A 23084-nucleotide genomic window follows, 5' to 3' on the forward strand; every position below is an offset into this window, starting at 1 on the left:
TTGCACTTTCCCCTCTATTTTGTATTCATCTTTCATCATTAAAAAAGGATTGTTTTCCTGAAGTCAAGTGTGGCGGATGGTGGTCTGAGGGTCCAGTTTCCTGCTCTGGGTTGCAACACCCGGGACTCCTCTCTGTAAATAATGTATTGGGAGAGGTCCTGGACAATCTGTGTATTATTGCCAGCATTCCCCCTCTTTGCAGGAGGAATGCTGGCAATAATAGAGCTTTTAATTCAGTTTCATTTGCTGTTTTGCCTCACTTGATTAAAACTAGTCATTTCCTTGAAAGACAGGAATAGCTCACTCATTTCATTCCTGATCCCATTCGTGAGAAGTTATATTCTTTGGCCTCCTCTATTGTCGTTCAGATTGATGAGCACATCTGCTTTCATACAGTCTGTTTCTTTACCTGCTCTTTTGGTAAAATTCCAAAGTTGTGTTTTACAGTCCTTCATGTTTAAGATGTGTCTTAAATAAGTGGAACTATAAGGAAGAAAAATAACTTCATAAAACTGCTTCCACGTGCAGCAGGACTTGCACATGTATATTGTACTGTCACTGAACTTCTAACTTTTTACAAGTATAAACACAATGAATCCTGTCATATGGGGAGCACATTTGAACTTCAAGTACAGCCGATAGAAATAAATTTGCCAAAATCCTGCTGCCTTTTGCGATATGCATCCTATGAATGTATCATAAAGAGCTCTCCCAAAAGATTTATAAAAGCACACTATTAAAACGAGAATAATAGAAGCCACATAATCTACTCCAGAATTTCAACAATATACCTTTCAACATACTTTGAAATCTTTACATGCTTTGATCCTGCTGTCATTTGGCTAATAATGCAGTACACTTTTAGATGCAGTGATGGATATTGCACTCCACAAATCTCTGGGCTTTGAAGCTTAACATGACTAACAGTAACAGCATGAGGAAGAGGGGGAAGGCATCTCTTTTGAAGGGGGAAATTACTCTGAATGCAGGGCACAATACGCAGTGTAACAATTATACCATCACATTACTGCATGGAGTGGCAGGTGGGGTAGCAGTTTCGAATTCTGTATAAATATGCCACTTTTCTAAAGATACAACAATGAAAAAGACAAGTGTGGCTTGTTTGTTGTTTGATGTTTCTGCAGGGGTGATTGTTCCAGAAAATGCCATATATCAAATAACTTTTTGACCTTTTTACTTTAGACATAAGAGTATTAAAAAGAGGGTTGTTACCATTCTGGTTTCTGGTTGCTTCTGAGGTGAGAGAATCAGCGTCTATGAAGACGTTGCCCAGGGGATGCCCGGATGTCTTGCAATCCTGCGAGGAGGCTTCTCTCATGCCCCCCTCATGGAACACCTCAGCAAGCGAGAGTCCAAAAGTGGCAGGCTCAAACCCAGAGCCTCAATCAATGGCTGATACCAAATGAGAGACTCCCCCCTGGGCACACAGAAAACTGGGCAACTTGGAAGGCGCAGAACAGACTGCGCTCTGGCACTACGAGATGCAGAGCCAATCTTAAGAAATGGGGCTACAGGGTGGAATCCACGGCATGCGAGTGTGGAGAAGAGCAAACCACTGACCACCTGCTGCAATGCAACCTGAGCCCTGCCACATGCAGAATGGAGGACCTCCTTGCGGCAACATCAGAGGCACTCCAAGTGGCCAGATACTGGTCAAAGGACATTTAACCAACTACCAAGTTTGCAAAATCTGTGTGTGTGTTTTTTTTTGTTTTGTTTTTTAATCTGTGTGTTTGTTTTGTTCTGTTAGAAATGTAATACAATGGTGTGGTTGCTGGTGACACGATAAATAAAATAGCATTCTGGTTGACTTAAAATATTACTGCTTGGATTTGAAATGTATGGCTAGATTAAGTACCAATTTATGTTGAAAGTCTTTCAAAAGCAAACACTAGCCATTTACATCACAAGTATGGTACAATAAAGCTTATTTTAAAGGAGGTATATTGCCAAGAGAGAAAGGCCAAGATCCTATACAGATTTCTAGGTGCAAAGATTACTGCAGATGCAGACCGCAGCCAGAAAATCAGAAGATATTTATTTCTTGGGAGGAGAGCAATGACCAATCTCAATAAAATAGTGAAGAGCAGAGACATCACTCTGGCAATGAAGATCCACATAGACAAAGCAATGGTATTCCCCGTAGTCAGGGGCGGCTCAACCCATTACGCAAAGTAAGCATTTGCAGTATAGTTGATTTTGCCCAGGGGCACTCTTGAGGCGCTCTTGGGGGAAAATAGACCTTGACTTATGCGAGTTGTAGTTACTGGGATGTATAGTTCACCTACAATCAAAGAGCATTCTGAACTCCACCAATGATGGAAGTGAACCAAATATGGCACACAGAACTACCACGACAATCAGAAAATATATATCAGTGATTGGTTGAGGGGCGGGGCCCCAAAATACTGTTTGCTTACCATCAAAAATTACCTAGGGCCCCTCTGCCCATTGTAACCTATGAATGTGAGAGCTGGACCATAGGGAAGGCTAAGTGAAGGAAGATAGACGCTTTTAAACTGTGGTGCTGGAGGAAAATTCTGAGAGTGCCTTGGACTGTGAGAAGATCCAACCAGTCCATACTTCAGGAAATAAAGCCCGACTGCTCATTGGAGGGAAGAATAGTAGAGGCAAAGATGAAGTACTTTGGCCACATCATGAGAAGATGGGAAAGCTTAGAGAAGGCAGCAATGCTGGGGAAAATGGAAGGAAAAAGGAAGAGGGTCCGACCAAGGGCAAGATGGATGGACGGTATCCTTGAAGTGACTGGATTGATCTTGAAGGAGCTGGGGGTGGTGACAGCCAACAGGGAGCTCTAGCATGGGCTGGTCCATGAGGCCACGAAGAGTCAGAAATGACTGAAGAAATGAACAACAACAACAACAACATATTGCCAAGAGAGAAAGGTCAAGATCCTATAAAGATTTCTAGGTGCAAAGATTACTTCAGATGCAGGCTGCAGCCAGAAAATCAGAAGATATTTACTTATTGGGAGGAGAGCAATGAGCAATCTCGATAAAATAGTGAAGAGAAGAGACATCACTCAGCAATGAAGATCCACATAGACAAAGCAATGGTATTCCCCGTAGTAACCAATGGATGTGAGAGCCTGGACCATAAGGAGGGCTGAGCGAAGAAAGATAGACGCTTTTGAACTGTGTTGTTGGAGGAAAATTCTGAGAGTGCCTTGGACTGCGAGAAGATCCAACCAGTCCATACTTCAGGAAATAAAGCCCAACTGCTCATTGGAGGGAAGGATAGTAGAGGCAAAGATGAAGTATTTTGGCCACATCATGAGAAGAAAGGAAAGCTTAGAGAAGGCAATGATGCTGGGGAAAATGGAAAGAAAAAGGAAGAGGGGCCAACCAAGGGCAAGATGGATGGACATTATCTTTGAAATGACTGGATTGACTTTGAAGGAGCTGGGGGTGGTGACAGCCAACAGGGAGCTCTAGCATGGGCTGGTCCATGAGGTCACGAAGAAATGACTGAACAAATGAACAACAACAACATATTGCCAAGAGAGAAATGTCAAGATCCTATAAAGATTTCTAGGTGCAAAGATTACTTCAGATGCAGACTGCAGCCAGAAAATCAGAAGATATTTACTTATTGGGAGGAGAGCAATGAGCAATCTTGATAAAATAGTGAAGAGAAGAGACATCACTCAGCAACGAAGATCCACATAGACAAAGCAATGGTATTCCCCGTAGTAACCAATGGATGTGAGAGTCTGGACCATAAGGAAGGCTGAACGAAGAAAGATAGACGCTTTTGAACTGTGGTGTTGGAGGAAAATTCTGAGAGTGCCTTGGACCGTGAGAATATCCAACCAGTCCATGCTTCAGGAAGTAAAGCCCAACTGCTCATTGGAGGGAAGGATATTAGAGGCAAAGATGAAGTACTTTGGCTACATCATGAGAAGACAGGAAAGCTAAGAGAAGACAACGATGGTGGGGAAAATGGAAGGAAAAAAGGAAGAGGGGGCAACCAGGCGCAAGATGGATGGATGATATCCTTGAAGTGACTGGCTTAACTCTGAAGGAGCTGGGGGTAGTGACGGCCGACAGGGAGCTCATGAGTCACGAAGAGTCAGAAGTGACTGAACAAATGAACAACAACAACCTATACAGATTTAGCACAATTCGGTCATCATCATCATCGTCATCAACTTTATTTTTACCCCACCCTATCTCCCCAAGGGGACTCGTGGTGGCATATAATAAAAAATACAGTGGCAAACATTCAATGCCAAAATCCAGAAACAACACATAACAAATGAAAAACAAATCAATAAAATTAATATAACAACATAAATAAACATTGCATACTACACCTCACACTTCACAACATAGTAAGTTCTTAAAAATTGACTAAAATGATTAATTAGAGCTAAAATTATATAAGCTGATAGATGAAGGTAGATATTCAATAATTTGGCGAGGATATATATATATACTAGCCGTCCCCTGCCACGTGTTGCTGTGGTCCAGTCTGGTGATCTGGAAAATAAAGTAATGTGAAAGTGTGGGTTTCTAATATATGTAATTTCGTGTTGTTTCTTTGTCAGTGTTGATGTGTAGATTGTCTGGTTTGCCTACTCTGGAATATGGAACATATAATTGTCCTTCTTTAGGGGTCCCTTTCAAATCTATGATACTATATCTCTCTCTGTGTGTGAATCATATATATCTATCTATATCTATGGCTGGATGGCTCTTTGTCAGGAGGGCTCTGATTACATGTTCTTGCCCTGGTGAAGGGAGTTGGAGTAGATGGCCTTAAGTATTTTCTGTTGGTCATGGGGGTTCTGTGTGGGAAATTTGCTCCAATTCTGTCGTTTGTGGGGTTCGGAATGCTCTTTGATTGTAGGTGAATTATAAATCCCAGTAAGTACAACTCCCAAATGTCAAGGTCTATTTCCCCCAAACTCCATCTGTATTCATATTTGGGCATATGGAGTATTTGTGCCAACTTTGGTCTAGATCCATCATTGTTTGAGTCCACAGTGCTCTATGGATGTAGGTGAACTACAACTCTCAAACTCAGGGTCAATGCCCACCAAACCCTTCTAGTGTTTTCTGTTGGTCATGGGAGTCCTGTGTATCATGTTTGGTTCAATTCCATCATTGGTGGAGTTCAGAATGGTCGTTGATTGTAGGTGAACTATAAATCCCAGCAGCTACAACTCCTAAATGACAAAGTCAAAGTTTTTTGAGTGAAGGACATACATTGGTGTCAATTCGTCCAGTGGTTTTTGAGTTCTGTTAATCCCACAAACAAACATTACATTTTTATATTTATTTATTTATTTATTTATTTATTTATTTATTTATATAGGGAGGGGAGAGAGAGGGGGGGGGGGAGGGAGAGGGAGAGGGGGAGATGTAATCAGTCCCCCTCCTGATTACATAGATGGGTTTTTCAGGAGCTTTTTAAAGGAGAGGAGATATACCAGGCTATAAAGCAATGGTTCCCAAACCAAAGGTTTTTTGTGGGGTTGCCAGGCAGTGGTGAGCTATGAAAATTTTAAAAAGGGAAACAAAAAATTACGTCATCATTGTCTGCTCAGAGATTTCCTTGCGTAAATGTGTGACGATCTTTCATTTGTCAGGTTAGATTGTTGTGAGGTCCAGGTTCATATGTAGTTCAGAGATTGTCTCTACAGAATACAGGTGCTGCTTGGCTTGTGAGTGATCAATTCTTAAATTATGCATGTGTGCTGAGTGTCTAGCCATGTTTCTTGCGAGCAGCAATGGGTTTTTTTCTTAAATACTAGCAAATTCTGAGAAATATAATAAATTGTATATTGACATAAATCAAATGATCCAGGAATCTGACACCCTGCACATCACGTTATTTCTGGCTAGCCAAGCAGCCATCCACGAGCAATCAACCACAAGCTAAGCAGACATCAATGAAGCTCAAGGTGAATTATTGGATCTGCAGAATGATTTCTTGGTATGCAACTCATTTGATGAAAAACTTCCGATGCAGTTCTGGTGTGCTATGTGTCAGTCATATCCAGATGTCACCATGCTTGCGTGTCGATTTTTACTCCCCTTTGTTTCTACATATCTCTGTAAGAGCAAATTTTCAACACTTCTTCAATTTATTGTCGAAGGCTTTCATGGCCGGAATCACTGGGTTGTTGACTTTTAAATAATCTTTTAAATCCAAAAATCCCTGGTGTTGGAAGGCCATTACATGGTCAGGAGCCCAAGAAAGGAATATTGAAGAGTGGTTGAGGCAACATCTACAAAACAAACAAACAAACAAAAAAACACCAAAAAAGATTGTCCTCTTTCTTACTCACTACCTGCTTTGGAAAAGCCAGCACTAAACCCATAAAGCAGGAATTTTCATACATTTGAGTACACAATTACAGTTGATCTGGAGTAGGGATTTAAGGTGTCACTAATTTCATTCCTGAAGGAAGTAATGAACAATTTTAGCATTTTTTCTCACTGTGAGAGTCATTGAAAATTGCACAGTTTATAGCTTGGGACATTTCTGCACAAAATTTTCATGTGGTTGTTTTAGGAAAGAAAACATTTTCTGCTCGAGAAAGATAATGTCATGTGCGGAAATGCTGCTTTTTGAATACGTATGTAAATCATGTGTAAAATAGGTTTAATAATAATAATAATAATCTTTATTTATACCCTGTCACCATCTCTCATAGGGACTCAGGATAGCATTCAATGGTGCCGTACAACATAAAATGCAATATATCAACATTAAAACCAATAACACATTTAAAACCAGACATAAAAAGTTAACAAGAGCAATAAAATCAATAAAATATGGCAATAGTTGTTAATTAAAAGATCAATACAATTGGTTTAGCCTTAGGCTAAATATGGTAGTCTGGCTGCTATCTTAAAATTGCAAATATTCTTGTCTATCAAGAATCTCCAAATTTTCCCTATCTATCTATCTATCTATCTATCTATCTATCTATCTATGGTTTCCACATTTATTTTGTTTCATTATGTGTATGTTATTATGTCAATTAAAGGAAAGATTAATATTGATATTTGTGCCGATTTTGTAACAACTGTTCACTAAAATTTAGGGCTAGCTCAATGAAAAATGTATTTACATCTACTGTTTTAAGAGTTAGTGCTGGACAGGGCCTCAGTCCATCTTCTCTACTAATTGTGCTTTCTCTTTCGTGCCCTATCTTGTCTGTTTTGTGTGGTTTCTATGTGTGTATGTTTTAAAGCATAGCCCCTTTCCTTGGTGGACAGGTGAGCAATAGGATTTTCAAAAATACATGAAACCCTTTTGTTTTCTCCCAGCCTCAATATTGGAAAAAGTAGGGAAGAGAATGAAATCTTGGATGGAATTTTTTACCTTTGTTCTGGTAAAGATTTCAGACTCATAATATAAATGTAAACACCACCTCAGAATTAAATGTAATGCCTCCTTTAAACATTAATGTGAACATGTTAGAGCAGCTATGCTTCTTTCACTATATAGTATAAAGATAACATAGTAGCATTTTTTCGTGAGCTATTTTATGTCTGTCCACTGTACTCTGCAGCATCAATTTTTTTTTTTCAGATCAGAGGCTTTCATTATTTGGTCAAGACAGCGCAGAAATGTTATGGAGAAAAGAAATTGACACTGCCATTAAATTCCACCCTGGGAGCAACTGGTTTCTCTGTGTCTCCGTCTCTCTGCCTCTCTTTCTCGCCTTAACATTTGTGCTGGATTTGACTGTAGTTCCTTTCATTCCTATTTTAAAACCTACAAAGGCTTAATTGTCCTATAGGTTGACAAGATCTTTGTGGTGTGCTGCTTTACAGACAAAAGCAAGGTTGGTCTAAATTTAGAGCTTTGGAACATATCTTTAGTGACAATTCCAAAGCCTCTGACATTACACAAATTGTTCAGGCTATTTCCAGTTACAGATAGATTTCCATGCAGATATACTAAAAACATTAGAATGCTAAAACTGCAAGAGCCTTAGAAAATAAAGGATCTAGCAAATGTAGAACTATGACAAAAGGTAGAATGTCTTTCTCGCATTATGTTCCCTCTAAGGGCTTCACACCTTGGATGGTCCCATATTTCCTTACTGGTTTTTTCACACAGTCCCATGAACACACATGCTGCTCATATTCAATAACACTACCCACACAATCATCATCATCATCATCATCATCACCACCACAACATCAACAACTTTTTTGTGACTCACCCTATCTCCCCATGTTGACTCAGGGCAGTTTCCAATACACAGGCAAACATTCAATACCTATATAAAACAAAAACCATAAAAAATTAAACAAAAGAACAATAATAATCATAACCATAATCATAATAACACTTTATTTGTACCCTGCTACCATCTCCCCAAGGGACTCGGTGCAGCTTACATGAGGCCGAGCCCAAACACACAATACAAGCAATAATAACAACAGTACAAGCAATTAAAAACACATAGACAATAAGATACACAACATTATCAATAAAACAACACATAATTAAAAAACAGTGGGAAGGCCAAATGTAGAGTTAAAATTGGAAATAATACTGGGACATGAACAGAAGGTGATACTGGTATTTGTGGAAGGGCATACGAGCAGACTTAAAGAAATGTAAAGTGCTTTGGAGGACAAAGTGCTATGGGGTCATTATTCCGGGAAGGTACAATGGAACAGCCACGTCTTCAAGTTCCTCCTGAAGACTGCCAAAGTTGGAGCCTGTCTGATGTCTTTAGGGAGTGAGTTCCAGAGTCAAGGGGCCACCACCGAAAAAGCCCTCTCTCTCGTCCCCACCAATCGCGCCTGCGATGCTGGTGGGATCAAGAGCAGGGCCTCTCCAGATGATCGAAGAGATCGTGTGGGTTCGTATACAGAGATGTGATCACGCAGGTAGGCAGGACCCAAACCGTTCAGGGCTTTGTAGGTAAGAACCTGCACCATGAATTGGGTCTGGTAAAAGAATGGCAGCCAGTGGAGCTCTTTGAACAGGAGGAATGACCTCTCCCTGTAAGGAGCCCCAGTTAACAACCTAGCAGACGCCTGTTGGATCATCTGAAATTTCCGGGCCGTTTTCAAGGGCAGCCCCACGTAGAGTGCATTGCAGTAATCCAGTCTAGAGGTGACTAAGGCATGGATCACCTTGGCCAGATCCGCCTTCCCAAGGTACGGTCGCAGTTGGTGCACGAGTCTTAATTGTGCAAAGGCCCTCCTGGCCACCACCGACGCCTGAGCCTCAAACGTAAGTGAAGAATCCAGGAGGACCCCCAAACTGCGGACCTGTGACTTCAGGGGGAGTACAACCCCGTCCAGCACAGGTTGCCACCCTATACCCCGATCTGGTTTACGATCGACCAGGAGGACCTCTGTCTTGTTGGGATTAATCTTCAGCTTGTTCGTCCTCATCCAGACAGCCACAGCAATCAGGCACTCGTCTAGCACTCGAGGGGCTTCCTTGGAGTTAGGTGGAAAAGAGTAGTAGAGTTGTGTGTCATCTGCATAGAGATGGCACCCAACTCCACAACTAAACATTATACACCAAATTAATATAAGCAGTTATATTAAATACTGTCAGGACACAGCATTGACATACCATTTTCATACATGCACAGCATTGCTGCATGTGACTGAGCAGTTGAATAATATTGTGGCAGTGCTGCCTTCTTTATCTCTACTGCAGCGTTTGTCTCCAGCAGAACATAGCAGAACATAGTCTCATTCCAAAGCATTTCTGGGTTTTTTCCAAATCCAGATGGAGATAAGTTTCCCTCGTTACCTCTACATTCACTGATGAGAACTTTTTGGAAGCTAAAGCACTCACAACAACTTGCAGTGGATATTTTAAAAAATCTGATACCTAATTCACATTCTCCAGCATTGCTAACAACAAGGCAGCAGGAGTCATCAGGATCCCAGCTGAACTGTTTGAAATCTTAAAAGATGATGCTGTCAAGGTGATGCATGCCATATGCCAGCAAATATGGAAAACACAAGAATGGCCATCAGACTGGAAAAAATCAACTTATATCCCCATACCAAAAAAGGGAAATGCGAAAGACTGCTCAAACTTCCGTACAGTGGCCCTTATTTCTCATGCCAGTAAGGTAATGCTCAAGATCCTGCAAGGAAGACTCCAGCAATATATGGAGCGAGAGTTGCCAGATGTACAAGCTGGGTTTAGAAAAGGCAGAGGAACGAGAGACCAGATTGCCAATATCCGCTGGATAATGGAGAAAGGTAGGGAGTTTCAGAAAAGCATCTATTTCTGCTTCATTGACTATTCTAAAGCCTTTGACTGTGTGGATCATAATAAATTGTGGCAAGTTCTTGGTGGGATGGGCATACCAAGCCACCTTGTCTCTCTCCTGAGGAATCTGTACAAGGACCAAGTAGCAACAGTCAGAACTGACCACGGAACAACAGACTGGTTCAAGATTGGGAAAGGCGTACCGCAAGGCTGCATACTCTCACCCAACCTTTTTAACTTGTATGCAGAACACATCATGCGATGTGCGGGGCTTGATGAATGCAAAGCTGGGGTGAAAATTGCTGGAAGAAACATTAACAACCTCTGATATGCAGATGACACCACTCTGATGGCCGAAAGCGAGGAGGAGCTGAGGAGCCTTCTAATCAAGGTGAAAGAAGAAAGCGCAAAAGCTGGGTTGCAGCTAAACATAAAAAAAACCCCAAGATTATGGCAACAAGAATGATTGACAACTGGAAAATAGAGGGAGAAAATGTGGTGGCCGTAACAGATTTTGTATTTCTAGGTGCAAAGATTACTGCAGATGCAGACTGTGGCCAGGAAATCAGAAGACGCTTACTTCTTGGGAGGAGAGTAATGTCCAGTCTCGATAAAATAGTAAAGAGTAGAGACATCAGACTGGCAACAAAGATCCGCCTAGTCAAAGCCATGGTATTCCCTGTAGTAACCTACGGATGTGAGAGCTGGACCTTAGGGAAGGCTGAACGAAGGAAGATCGATGCTTTTGAGCTGTGGTGTTGGAGGAAAGTTCTGAGAGTGCCTTGGACTGCAAGAAGATCCAACCAGTCCATCCTCCAAGAAATAAAGCCCGACTGCTCACTGGAGGGAAGGATACTAGAGACAAAGTTGAAGTACTTTGGCCACATCATGAGGAAACAGCAAAGCCTAGAGAAGACAATTATGCTGGGGAAGGTGGAAGGCAAAAGGAAGAGGGGCTGACCAAGGGCAAGATGGATGGATAGCATCCTTGAAGTGACTGAACTGACCTTGAAGGAGCTGGGGGTGGTGACGGCCGACAGGGAGCTCTGACGTGGGCTGGTCCATGAGGTCATGAAGAGTCGGAGACGACTGAACGAATGAACAACAACATATTCTCAAAAACATTCCACAGTTTCACATTCAACTTCACCCCCAACCATCTCAGGTTCCTCAGGAAGAGTAGCCCATAAGAACTTGCTGGAATTTACATCTAAACTAGAGTAGACTACACTCAGCATGAACCATCCAGTGTTGGAGCCAGATACTTGGTTCCAATCCCCTCCCACTCTGGATAGATTGTTGGAAAGATCAAAGTGGTTTGCTTGTGAACCTTGGTCAACTTCCTTCCCTAACCACCAGAGATACCTTGAGGTTCCCTCTCCAAGAAAATCCTAGAAAATAACAATCAAATGACATGCAAAGAACATCCGCTAGCCAACCAATATTATTGTGAATATGAATAATATGGTCATACAGAAATAGTAGTTAAACAGTAGTGGGGCAGGAGGTAATTAATGAATTGTTTCCAGTAAAAAAAAAAGTGCTTCCCTAATGATCATGCAATGGAAGACACCAGTATAGGTCCTAGCCAAAGACAGATTTCAACAAGCTCAATCAACATATAACAGTTGAACGCATAGGGTTACAGCCTGTGTTGGATGGGGTCGCACTTCCCTTGAAGACACAGGTTCGCAGCTTGGGTGTGACCTTGGACTCATCGCTGAGCCTGGAACCCCAGGTTTCGGCGGTGACCAGGGGAGCATTTGCACAGCTAAACCTTGTGCGCCAGCTGCGCCCGTACCTTGGGAAGTCTGACTTGGCCACGGTAGTCCACGCTCTGGTTACATCCCGTTTAGACTACTGCAACACTCTCTACGTGGGTTTGCCTTTGAAGATGGCTCGGAAGCTCCAATTAGTCCAACGCTCGGCAGCCATGATGTTAACAGGAGCGGAGCGCAGGGAGCATACAACTCCACTGGCTACCAATTTGCTACCGGGCTCAAAAGTGCTGGCGTTGGCCTTTAAAGCCCTAAACGGTTCCGGCCCAAGCTACCTATCCGACCGCATCTCTGCCTATGAACCCACCAGGACTTTGAGATCTTCCGGGGAAGCCCTGCTCGCAATCCCACCTGCTTCTCAAGCACGTCTGGCGGGGACGAGAGATAGGGCCTTCTCGGTGGTGGCTCCTCGGCTGTGGAACGCCCTTCCTACCGACATTAGACTAGCACCATCTCTAACGGTATTCCGCAAAAAAGTGAAGACCTGGCTGTTTGAGCAGGCGTTCGAATAATGAGTGCAATGACTGGTTAATGAACACTGGAATGGATCAATGGATGATGAATCTGGATCATGTTTTTGATGATGAGATGATAGTGAATGGCGATTGTAGATATTGTTAATTGTTTACTGTTTATTAATTGGGTAATGTGCTAAGTTGTTAATTGTTTTTATACTGCAACATTGAATTCTGCTGTCTCTTATTGCTGTGAACCGCTGTGAGTCGCTTTCGGGCTGAGAACAGCGGTATATAAGGAAGGTAAATAAATAAAATAATAAATATTTTAAAGAAAGAGTTGATATTATGCATTTTAAAGCCAAATTTGTGAGGGTTAAATCATAGAATGATTCTTCACTCTTGAATGTCATTGCAAGCTACGCTGTTTATAAAAAATAACACAGCTAACTGCTCTGTTTGACATTGTAGCCTCACAAATCCTCCCATCATACTATAAAATTGGTTCAGGTTAGAAAAATACCATCATAAAAGTGGAAGTAAAGAGACATGAAAAGGGGAGAACAATCCTCAGTGAAGGCATCAAGTGACCTGGAACAATATCATGTAAAGATTAATGGAATTGGTGAGGTGACAACGAAATTGATTGAAGGATATCATCTTGGATACCATGACAAAGTAACACCTATCTTCCTGAAAGCTTTTGTTCCCAGAGGAGAGGAGAGTTGTAAGCTATCGTGTGCATTGCTCTGATTATGCACACCAGTCTGCTAGGAAACCAAAGGCTAAGAGCTTTGCTATAGGTCTTCTAGACTCACAGCCAAGACAGAGAGCAATAAAAAAGCAATTTTCTCTCAAATGTTTGGGATATTGAGGGAATCATTAAAGTTAAACTGTCTTGGTGAAAGGATAGGACATTGCAGTAGTGGGAACAGGTGTCTTCAAAATCACCGTTTATTCATCTGCTTCTTTGAAGAGTTTGATTACACATTTAGCCTCTGGAGAATATATTTACAAACATGAATAAAAGTTACATCATCTTTAAAAGATCGGAAAGAGAGTCAAGGCAACATAGTAGGAGCTTTTATCAGTTGTTACATTGATGTCATAGAAGAACACCCACGTGAGAACATCCATAAAATGACCCCAAAAATAAGTACAATGCCGAATAGAAATATTAAATATCAAAAATTAAGGAATGAAGAATACTACAGGCAGCCCCCAAGTTATGAACAAGATGGGTTCTATAGGTTTGTTCTTATTTATTATTTATTTATTTCGGGTGCTTATACCCCGTCCTTCTCAACCCCCTAGGGTTGAGAAGTTCACAAAATACAAAATACAGTATAACAACAACAATTATAACTAGTTAAAACAATCACATTAATACAATAGCAGCAATAAAATCATCTTGTGGTCAATGTTCGCCAATTCATAAATCCATAATCCATCCAGCATTGTCATAGTCCTTTCCTACTTTGGTCGTTACTGTCTTTTATCCATCTGCCAGCTTACCCAAAGGCCTGGTCCCATATCCAGGTTTTTAACTTCCTTCTGAGAGAGAGGAGGGATGTTGATGACCTAATTTCCCCGGGGAGTGAATTCCACAGGTGTGGGGCCACCACCAAGAAGGCCCTGTCCCTCGTCCCCACCAGTCTCACTTGTGATAAAGGTGGGGCCGAGAGTAGGGCCTCCCCAGAGGATCTTAAACTCCGAGGTGGGACGTAGAAGGAGATCTGTTCGGACAGGTATGCTGGGCTGGAGCCGTATAGGGTTTTGTAGGTCAAAACCAGCACTTTGAATTGTACTCGGAACTGGATCGGCAGCCAGTGGAGCTGACATAACAGGGGGGTGGTATGCTCCCTGTATGATGCTCCGGTGAGTAAGTTGAATTTGCATGTAAGTTGGAACAGGTACATTTTTAAGTCGTGTGTGTGTGTAAGCTTTACATAGGATATAGAAGTGTTAACACCCCTGTGGTGTTTGTTTTGTTGTCTGTGCACCTCACTTTTATACCTAAGATAATTGGATTTTGAAAAATGTGTCTTGTTGTGGAAACAAGAATTGGTGAGAAAGTTCCAGAGGAGAGACCTTTTCCCCATAATAACTCTTTCAGGAGTGAATTTCCCTTCCTATGGGTAGAATTCTTTCTTCCTGTTGTTTTCACCCCATTCTTTACCACCAGTCGTTTGTAAGTCAGATGTTTGGAACTCAAGGACTGCCTGTATACAATATTTTTGTTCAGCCAGGCTTTTTGAAGTATTATTATTATTGTTGTTGTTGTTGTTATTATTATTATTATTGTTGTTGTTGTTATTATTATTATTATTATTATTATTATTATTATTATTATTATTATCCAACACAACAAGATTAGTACACAACCAACAAGATCACTATGCTGGTTGTTGTATTGGATCACTCATTGGACACTTCCCAAGTGTCTAGGACTATGTGATGTATCGGCGAATAATGCATGCAGATCCCATTAAGGTGGCCTTCTGCAGCTGGCGGTAATTTTTTCAGTGTCGATAGTGTTTAAGTGCAGGCCAAGATCCTTAGGCACTGCACCCAGTGTTTCGATCACCACTGGGACCACCTTGACTGGCTTGTGCCAGAGTCTTTGCAGTTCAATCTTTAAATCCTCATATCATGTCAGTTTTTCCAGTTTTTTCCTCTTCAATCCTGCTGTTGCCTGGAATTGCAACATCGACAATCCATACATTATTATTATTATTATTATTATGTTTATTATGTTTATTATGTTTATTATGTTTATTATTATGCTTTTTTATACCCCACATTTTCCCTCCACAAAAAGACTCAAGGCAGCTCAGTATAAGACCTTTTAATGTGTATGGTCCCAGTTTTAAAATCGGTGCTGTAGCAGTTTTACATGTTTCTTTTATTTAAGTTGTTTTTACATTTATTTATTTATTAGAAGCTGCCAGAAAAAACTTGTGCTACCGGTGCTATGGGCTATATTTCAGAGGAATAAACAAGCAAATTTGCCTTGCAAAAAAACCTTCAGAAATCTTTGGGGTTGCCCTAAGTTGACAAGTGACCGGTAACACATTCGTATACAGCATAGAAGTCATGCTAATAAACAAAAAAGGGAAATAAAAGAGAAAAAATAAGCAGAAAGTAACTAAAGAACAGTAACATTTCAGGAGGAAAGGGGATGATTGCCTGAGTGACCTAATAAATTAACCACATGAATAACCTTTTTCCATGCAAATTGAATCATTTGTGTCATAGTTGAAAATGTTTCTTCATACAAACTGTTATGCTGAGAAAACAAAAAAATAAAATAAAATAAAAAGATTGATCTGATTTAGTATGGGCTAAAACTTTTGATAACAAAACTTCCAGAGCTGCTTCTACAGACAAATCAGCCAGCACAAAACTGAAATATCTTTTTCCAGTTAAATATCCTTTTGGACCTTTTAATGTCCAAATAGTTCCTGTAAAAACTATAATGCCAGATCCATGAAGGCCTCAATCACCTGTTGACCCAACTAGATTAGACTCTTTGAATGAATTGCTGAATGATAAATACGAAGAGTATTTTTAAAGTAAGGTCCGTTAGAACATAAGTACACAACGAAAGTTTATTTCAAAAAAGTAAATTTATTTTCAGAAAGTACATACTTTACTCTATTTTTCGACATAGTTGCCAAGTTTGTTCAAATACTTATCATACCTCTGAACATTTTAAAATACCCTCTTCATAAAAAATTGCCGCCTGCTCCGATAACCAAATCGTCTGTAATCAAAGAAGGGCGACCGGAGCGGTCCTCATCATGGACGTTATCATGGCCATCTTTGAATTGTCGTACCCACTTACGCACTTTGCTTTCACTCATAACAGTTTCACCGTACACTTCACAAATCTGTCGATGAATTTCTGCAGCAGGCAGGTTCCTTGCTGACAAAAACCGTATCACTGAGCGAACCTCACATGCGGCGGGTGAGTTGATAGTCTTAAACATTTTTAAACCACAGAACAGAACCGTACAGGTTAGCTACAGAACAGAAACTGAGCACAGTTGTTCCCGAGGCATGCCGGTACACGACGCATGCGCTCGTTGCGGTATGCGCGTGAACTACTAGTGTCTACAACAAAACGGACCTTATTTAAAAAATAACCCTCGTATTTTGTAATTCCCCATGATCAATGGATCTCCACTAGCTGAGACTAGTGATTGGATTTAGGCAATAGATAATACTATGTAACAATGTTTTCATGTTTCTGGGTTATGTCATTTCCTAATTGGTTCTAACATAAACACATGGAAAAAGTTTGTTAAACTGCGGGACATCCTGCAGCACATTTCACTATAGTTTTTCATAGAGTCTCAAGCAAATCAACATAGTTTGTGGAAGCCACAATAACAAAGTTTCTGGACTATAACAACTAATTTCGTGGGAAAGCATGATTCCACAACCCCTGCTATAATGAGCCCTCCTCCGCAAATAATCTGTCTCTCTTTTATCTTGCCTGAATTTTCAATTAGTTTTAATTAGTTTTTCTTTTAATCATTACATGTAGCCCACCCATTGTCATTGTCATTGTGCTTATTGTAATTTTTTTATATTGTTATGTATTCACATGTTTTATGTAATTATAATGTTGTTGTTTATTGTTCGCATTCTCGGTTTGCGTTTTCAGTTTTACTCTATTGTAGTTTGTTGTTTGGGCTTGGCCTCATGTAAAACGCTCCGAGTCCCCATTGGGGAGATGGTGGCAGGGTATAAACAAAGATTATTATTATTATTATTATTATTATTATTATTATTAATTTATTTACTCTATTTATACCCCGCCTTTCTCTACACCAAAGGGAACTCAAGGTGGTTTACATATAGGCAGGCCCGTAGCCAGGATTTTGTTTCAGAGGGGGCTGAGTTCGATTCGGGGGGGGGGCTGAGTTTGGTTCGGGGGGGGGGGGTGAGTCTGAGTGAAAGAGGGTCTACCCTAGCAAACCTTTTGTATCATTACCCCAATACCCCCATGCATATGGGATATATTGAGTATAGTGATCAGATCATGATATGAATAAACATAACAGTTTAAATAATGCACCAGTAAGGCCTTCTCACGGACCACAATCAGAATTTCGGGGGGGGGGGGGCTGAAGCCCCCCAACACCCCCCCCCCCGGCTACATGCCTGCATATAGGCAATTATTCAATGCCTTAAGGCACATACAAAACATTAAGCTTAAAATAAATCAAATTTAATTTAATATATATTAAACATTTAAAAACATTACATTCAGTGTTAAAATCTTGACATCCAGAAATCATACATCCAGAAAAGTACTGCACAATTAAACAGGAAATAACACTTTCAACCCAGGAACAGAAAACTTTTCAAATGTTGTTACATAGTGTAATAGTTTCTTTTCCATCTGCAGTTTTTTTAGACATCTTTGTCCTTGTTTGTTTCCCATTTTATATATCAGTACATATTTCTGTAATAGTAAGATTAATATCCTCTTCATTAAACTATCCAAACAAGAGAATGAGAAATGTCTGCTGCGCCAATTAGCTAAGATGCATGTTGTTTTTACAAGCTTATAAACTATTTAAAACTAATTATCCCTCCCATAAGCCCCAGTAGGAAACTGAACTAAAAGCTGTGTGGATATTGTTATGTATGATCAGCGTTTGTTCCCTGTGATTTCGGCTTGATACAGATGAACCCCTTGGGTTCTCTGAAGGGCATTCAATTAGGACCAGCAAAATGCTCATAATTGTGAGAAGGTGGTATATAACCTTCTTTTTCCCCTCCCATTAAAACATGAAAAAATAAGGTCTTGACACTCTGTTCTTTCAACAAAATGCTAGCTTCCAACCTTTCTCACCTTGCCTGTCCTATCTTCCTATAGCTTTGATCATCTCACAGACACCTACTGCTCTGCTGCCAAAACTATTAATGTTTCTCATTGCTTTTTCTCTAAGATCCCTTACACTGGATTTCTGTCCAATCACAGATCTTGTCGAAGTGTCTTGTCTTTACTATCAAACCCATATTTTTCATTTTTAGAGACAATCCTGCCATTAAGCAGAGTGATGCAGCAACCACTTCAAGCTAAAGATTTCAAATGTCATTAAAGCACAGTAGATTCTGCAACATCCTTGGCTATGACCTTTGCTTGCCCAGCACTGCCAACTGAAGGCTTTCGGCTCCCAGAAACAACTCTGTTCTTGCTAACCGTTATGCCAAGAACTGCCTCTCAAGTATTTTTGTGATGGCACATTCATAATTTAATTCAAAATCTTTGTTTACCTTTGAATAATCCTTAGTCCCAAAATCCCACTGGATTTGTTTATTTATTTAATTATTTAAAAGTTTTGAATACTGACTTTCTCACCTCTCTTGAGGGACTCAGACCGGTTTCTAACCACAAAATCACATACAGTCAATAAAACATCATACTTCATATTGCAATAAAACATTAAAACAGCAAAACAGCAATTACATTCAATAAATACAATGGTCAGTCGTCCCACTAAATTTGATGTTCATTATCCTTCATCCATATCTCAGGGTGTTGGTTCACTCATCGAATGCCTGTCTCCATAACCACATCTTCACCTGCTTCCTGAATGTCAGGATAGAAGGGGCGGTTCTGATCTCTGGTGGGAGAGAGTTCCAGAGTCAAGGGGCCACCACCGAGAAGGCCCTGTCCCTCGTCCCCACCAGATGTGCTTGTGAGGCCGGTGGGACCGAGAGCAGGGCCTCTCCAGACGATCTTAATAATCTTGATGGTTCATAGGGGAGAATATTTATTTAAGACAAAATAAATATAAATGCTTACTCTCTTCCCCCCATAGTTGTTTGTGCCTCACTTCCTTCAGTAGTTTTCTTTATATTTCTTTCTAGAGTTTAAGCACCGTCAGGTAGTATGACCTATCCTCCTTCAAAAACCATTTTTGTCGAGCTCAGTATACATAGATGATCACACTGTCATTCATAAAAACATAGATAGTGATACCTTCACTCAAAAATTGAATCCATTCTGTGACAGTTTTCTTAAATCAAAAGTTTTATTATCTCAATGTTTTGTTTTGGGTTTTGTTTTTGTTTTTTTTTGTCGTGTCAGGAGCGTCCTGTTGTGAGTGAATTGGCCGTCTGCAAGGACGTTGCCCAGGGGACGCCCGGATGATTTTGATGTTTTATCATCCTTGTGGGAGGCTTCTCTCATGTCCCCACATGAGGAGCTGGAGCTGATAGAGGGAGCTCATCCGCCTCTCCCCAGATTCGAACCTGCGACCTGTCGGTCTTCAGTCCTGGCGGCACAGGGCTTTAACTTACTGCGCCACCGGGGGCTCCATCTCAAAGTGAATTTTCCCATTGAAATGCTATTAATCTGTTATGGGCCCCCAAAAACCACGCCATTTTTTTTTTGGCTATGTGTTTTTAAATATGAATTTATAAATAATTTATAAATAAGAAATTATTATTATTATTATTATTAATTATTAAACTTTATTTGTACCCCGCTAGCATCTCCCGAAGGACTCGATGCGGCTTACAAAGGCCAAGGCCTCAACACAACAACACAGACAATAACAATACAATGCAAGCAAATTAAAAACATAAGCAATAACAAAAACAAAACATTACACTATTAGGCAATAAAACCAGGGCCGGGCCAATAATGTATAAATGCACATTCATAAGGAAAATAAAAAAGAAAGTTCAACTTTAAAATGGTAGAAAATAAAAAAGAAAATTCAACTTTAAAATAGTAGAAGCACAAGTTGTGTCAAGGGACCACATTTGAGGCAGCAAAATTTGTTGGCCAGTGTTAGAGCAAGGCAACACAGCATCATTTTCTTCATACTGTACAGTATTAATTCTAGCAAACCTTCCTCCCTCTCTTGTTCTCTGTCTTTTTGAAGAAAAACATACAGTACCAGGAATGAAAAGCACACAAAGTGAACTAACCCAAACTTCCTCAGTTGACAGCAATGTCCCAAAGTGGAGAAGAGAATGTGGCAAACAGGCAAAGGCATGCAGGCTGAGGCACTGAGTCACAAGTTACAGTGGCTGTTCCAGTCTGCTGGAAGCCCTCTACTCTCAGGTTGAGGCTCTGCTGCACCAGAGTCAACTGCAATCCCTGGAGTGGAACCTCCAAATTGGACTTATCCCAGAATGTTCAGGGGAAGCAATCAAATGGAGTTGGAGGTTTTGCCTAGCAGGAAGAGGAGCCAGAACTGCTCCGGCTAGGAATCTAGTCCATCTTTTGTTTTTCTCTGCCTTCGTATTAGAACTGCTTTAGAGCCTCATAATCTAAAGCATGGATCCACTTTAAATCTGGTGTCTGCCTCCTGAAGAATTCTGGGGTTTGTAGTTTAGTAAGGCCCAGGACCTGTCTGGCTGAGCAGTTTAAAGGTCCCTCCCTAAACTACAAGCCCCAGAATTCTACAGGAGGCAGAAACTGGATTTTAAGTGGATCCATGCTCTAGTGTGATGAGGTTCTTAGAGAGTAAAGAGTCCTCTTTTGCACTGTTCGTAGATCAAAACAGTGTTCAGATGTCAAAACGTTGCTCTAGGCCCATGATGGCGAACCTATGACACGTGTGTCAGCACTGACATGCGTAGCCATTTTCGATGACACACAGCCGCATGCAGCCGCATACAGAGAAGATGGGGCCGCATCCCAAGAAGGACATTTCATCCTTGGCTCCTACACCAGCATTTTTCTATAATGCCGAGATATTATTTAAGCAGGTAACTTAAATAATTAGTTTTTGGTTTATTAAATATAGTTATATATTACAATAACATATTTTTGTTATTAAACTATAAATATCATGAAATTATGGGGTTTTCTCGAAGTGACATCCCACTCGAGTTATGCTCGTTTTTTTGGCGAGTATTGACACACCAAACTCAAAAGGTTGCCCATCATTGCTCTAGGCCAAGTGAGGATTCATAAATTAAAACATTTATCTTGGGACATTTGTATTTAGAGGTTCTACTTTATGTTATTAATGTATATAGAATATACTTGAATGCTGTCAGGATCCAGGGAGTTTGAAAGAGGAAAACCTAAAGGTGCAGGAAATCATTTGAATCAGACCAGGCCCCCTTCTACATTGCCATATAAAATCCAAATTATCTGCTTTGATAATTTGGAATATATGGCAGTGTAGAAGGGGCCTAAATGTGTTCCTTGCCCTGGTAACTTCTACTATGGAAAATTCTCCTCACTTGACTCATTCTGTTTTTTTCTTTCTTGGGCACACTGTTAATTGTGATCTATGCTAGTGGATGAAGATCTAAAGAGATTTGGATGCCCCCTTGAATGGATACGCATTATGTTCTGGTGTTTTATCAGAAGAAAAAGCACAAAATGTTCTCTGTCTCTATTTGCCAGCTGTTTTCCAGAATTTTACCTACATATGAACGGTTTGGGACCCGCCTACCTGCGTGACCGCATTTCTGTATACGAACCCACACGATCTCTTCAATCATCTGGAGAGGCCCTGCTCGCACTCCCACCCGTATCGCAAGCGCGATTGGTGGGGATGAGAGAGAGGGCCTTTTCGGTGGTGGCCCCTCGACTCTGGAACTCACTTCCTAAGGACATCAGGCTTGTCCCTTGCTCTGGCAGTCTTTAGGAGGAGCTTGAAGACGTGGTTGTTCCAGTGTGCCTTCCTAGAATATAAAATCCAAATTATGTATCTTTCCACAAACGCCCCATCACTTTTTCGCCCATGTCCAGCATTATTTTTTAAATTTTTAATTACATTCGGCCTACCCATAGATTTTAAAGTGTGTTGTCCTACTGTTAATGCTTATGTTATTGTTTTATTGTTTTGGTTTGATTTTAATTGCTTGTACTGTTGTTGTTTGTATTGCTTGTATTGTTGTGTTATGGGCTCGGTCTCATGCAAGTCGCACCGAGTCCCTTGGGGAGATGGTATAAATAAAGTTTATTATTATTATATTATTATTACGTATCTTAATTGGCCTGCTGTTATTTCTGTTGTTTTTTTTAGATTGATGTGATTATAACTTTGGGTGGACTTGAAGGTCGATTTGACCAAATCATGGCAACTGTGGAGACTCTCTTTCATGGAATTAAGATAACACCCTTTCCCATCGTAGTTATTCAGGAGAGGTCCCTGATATACCTACTACAACCTGTAAGTAAAATGAAGTGTGCATTTCAAAATAAACATAAATGGCTTTAAATGTTTTATTCAGCTAACGTGATTGACATAAATTAGAAAGTTATATTTGCTTTACCACTGATTTAGGATTGACTGCGTTCCCTCATCTCTTTTTGAAAACCCTATACCAGTTATATTCTACTTTGTTCATGCCCAGCGTTATTTTTTTTTGAATAAATTTTTATTAATCAGTTTCAAACAATACTACATGGAAAGAGGGGGAATATTCAGGAAGAAGATAGAAAAGTAGGAAATACAATCAGTAAAAACCCCCACCAAAAAAAAAGAAGAAGAAAGAGAAAAAGGGGGGGAAAGAAAAGAAAAAAATACATAAAAAATACAAGTATACAAAAATCAAAATAAAATAAAATGACTTCCATTCCAATCTCAGGATCTTC

General features: G+C 40.4%; 1 protein-coding gene across 4 annotated transcripts in view; it reads left to right on the forward strand.

The window, feature by feature from the left end:
* Positions 1-23084, forward strand: part of TPK1 (thiamin pyrophosphokinase 1) — a 455788-nt gene that overhangs the window by 260688 nt on the left and 172016 nt on the right. For all 4 annotated transcript variants that reach the window (XM_067470165.1, XM_067470166.1, XM_067470167.1 and 1 more), the window contains one exon: positions 22513-22659. In XM_067470165.1, coding sequence (XP_067326266.1) covers positions 22513-22659 — 147 coding nt within the window. The remainder of the gene's footprint in view (positions 1-22512; positions 22660-23084) is intronic.

This window comes from Anolis sagrei, chromosome 6 (assembly GCF_037176765.1).
Source record: "Anolis sagrei isolate rAnoSag1 chromosome 6, rAnoSag1.mat, whole genome shotgun sequence".
NCBI classification, from domain to species: domain Eukaryota; kingdom Metazoa; phylum Chordata; class Lepidosauria; order Squamata; family Dactyloidae; genus Anolis; species Anolis sagrei.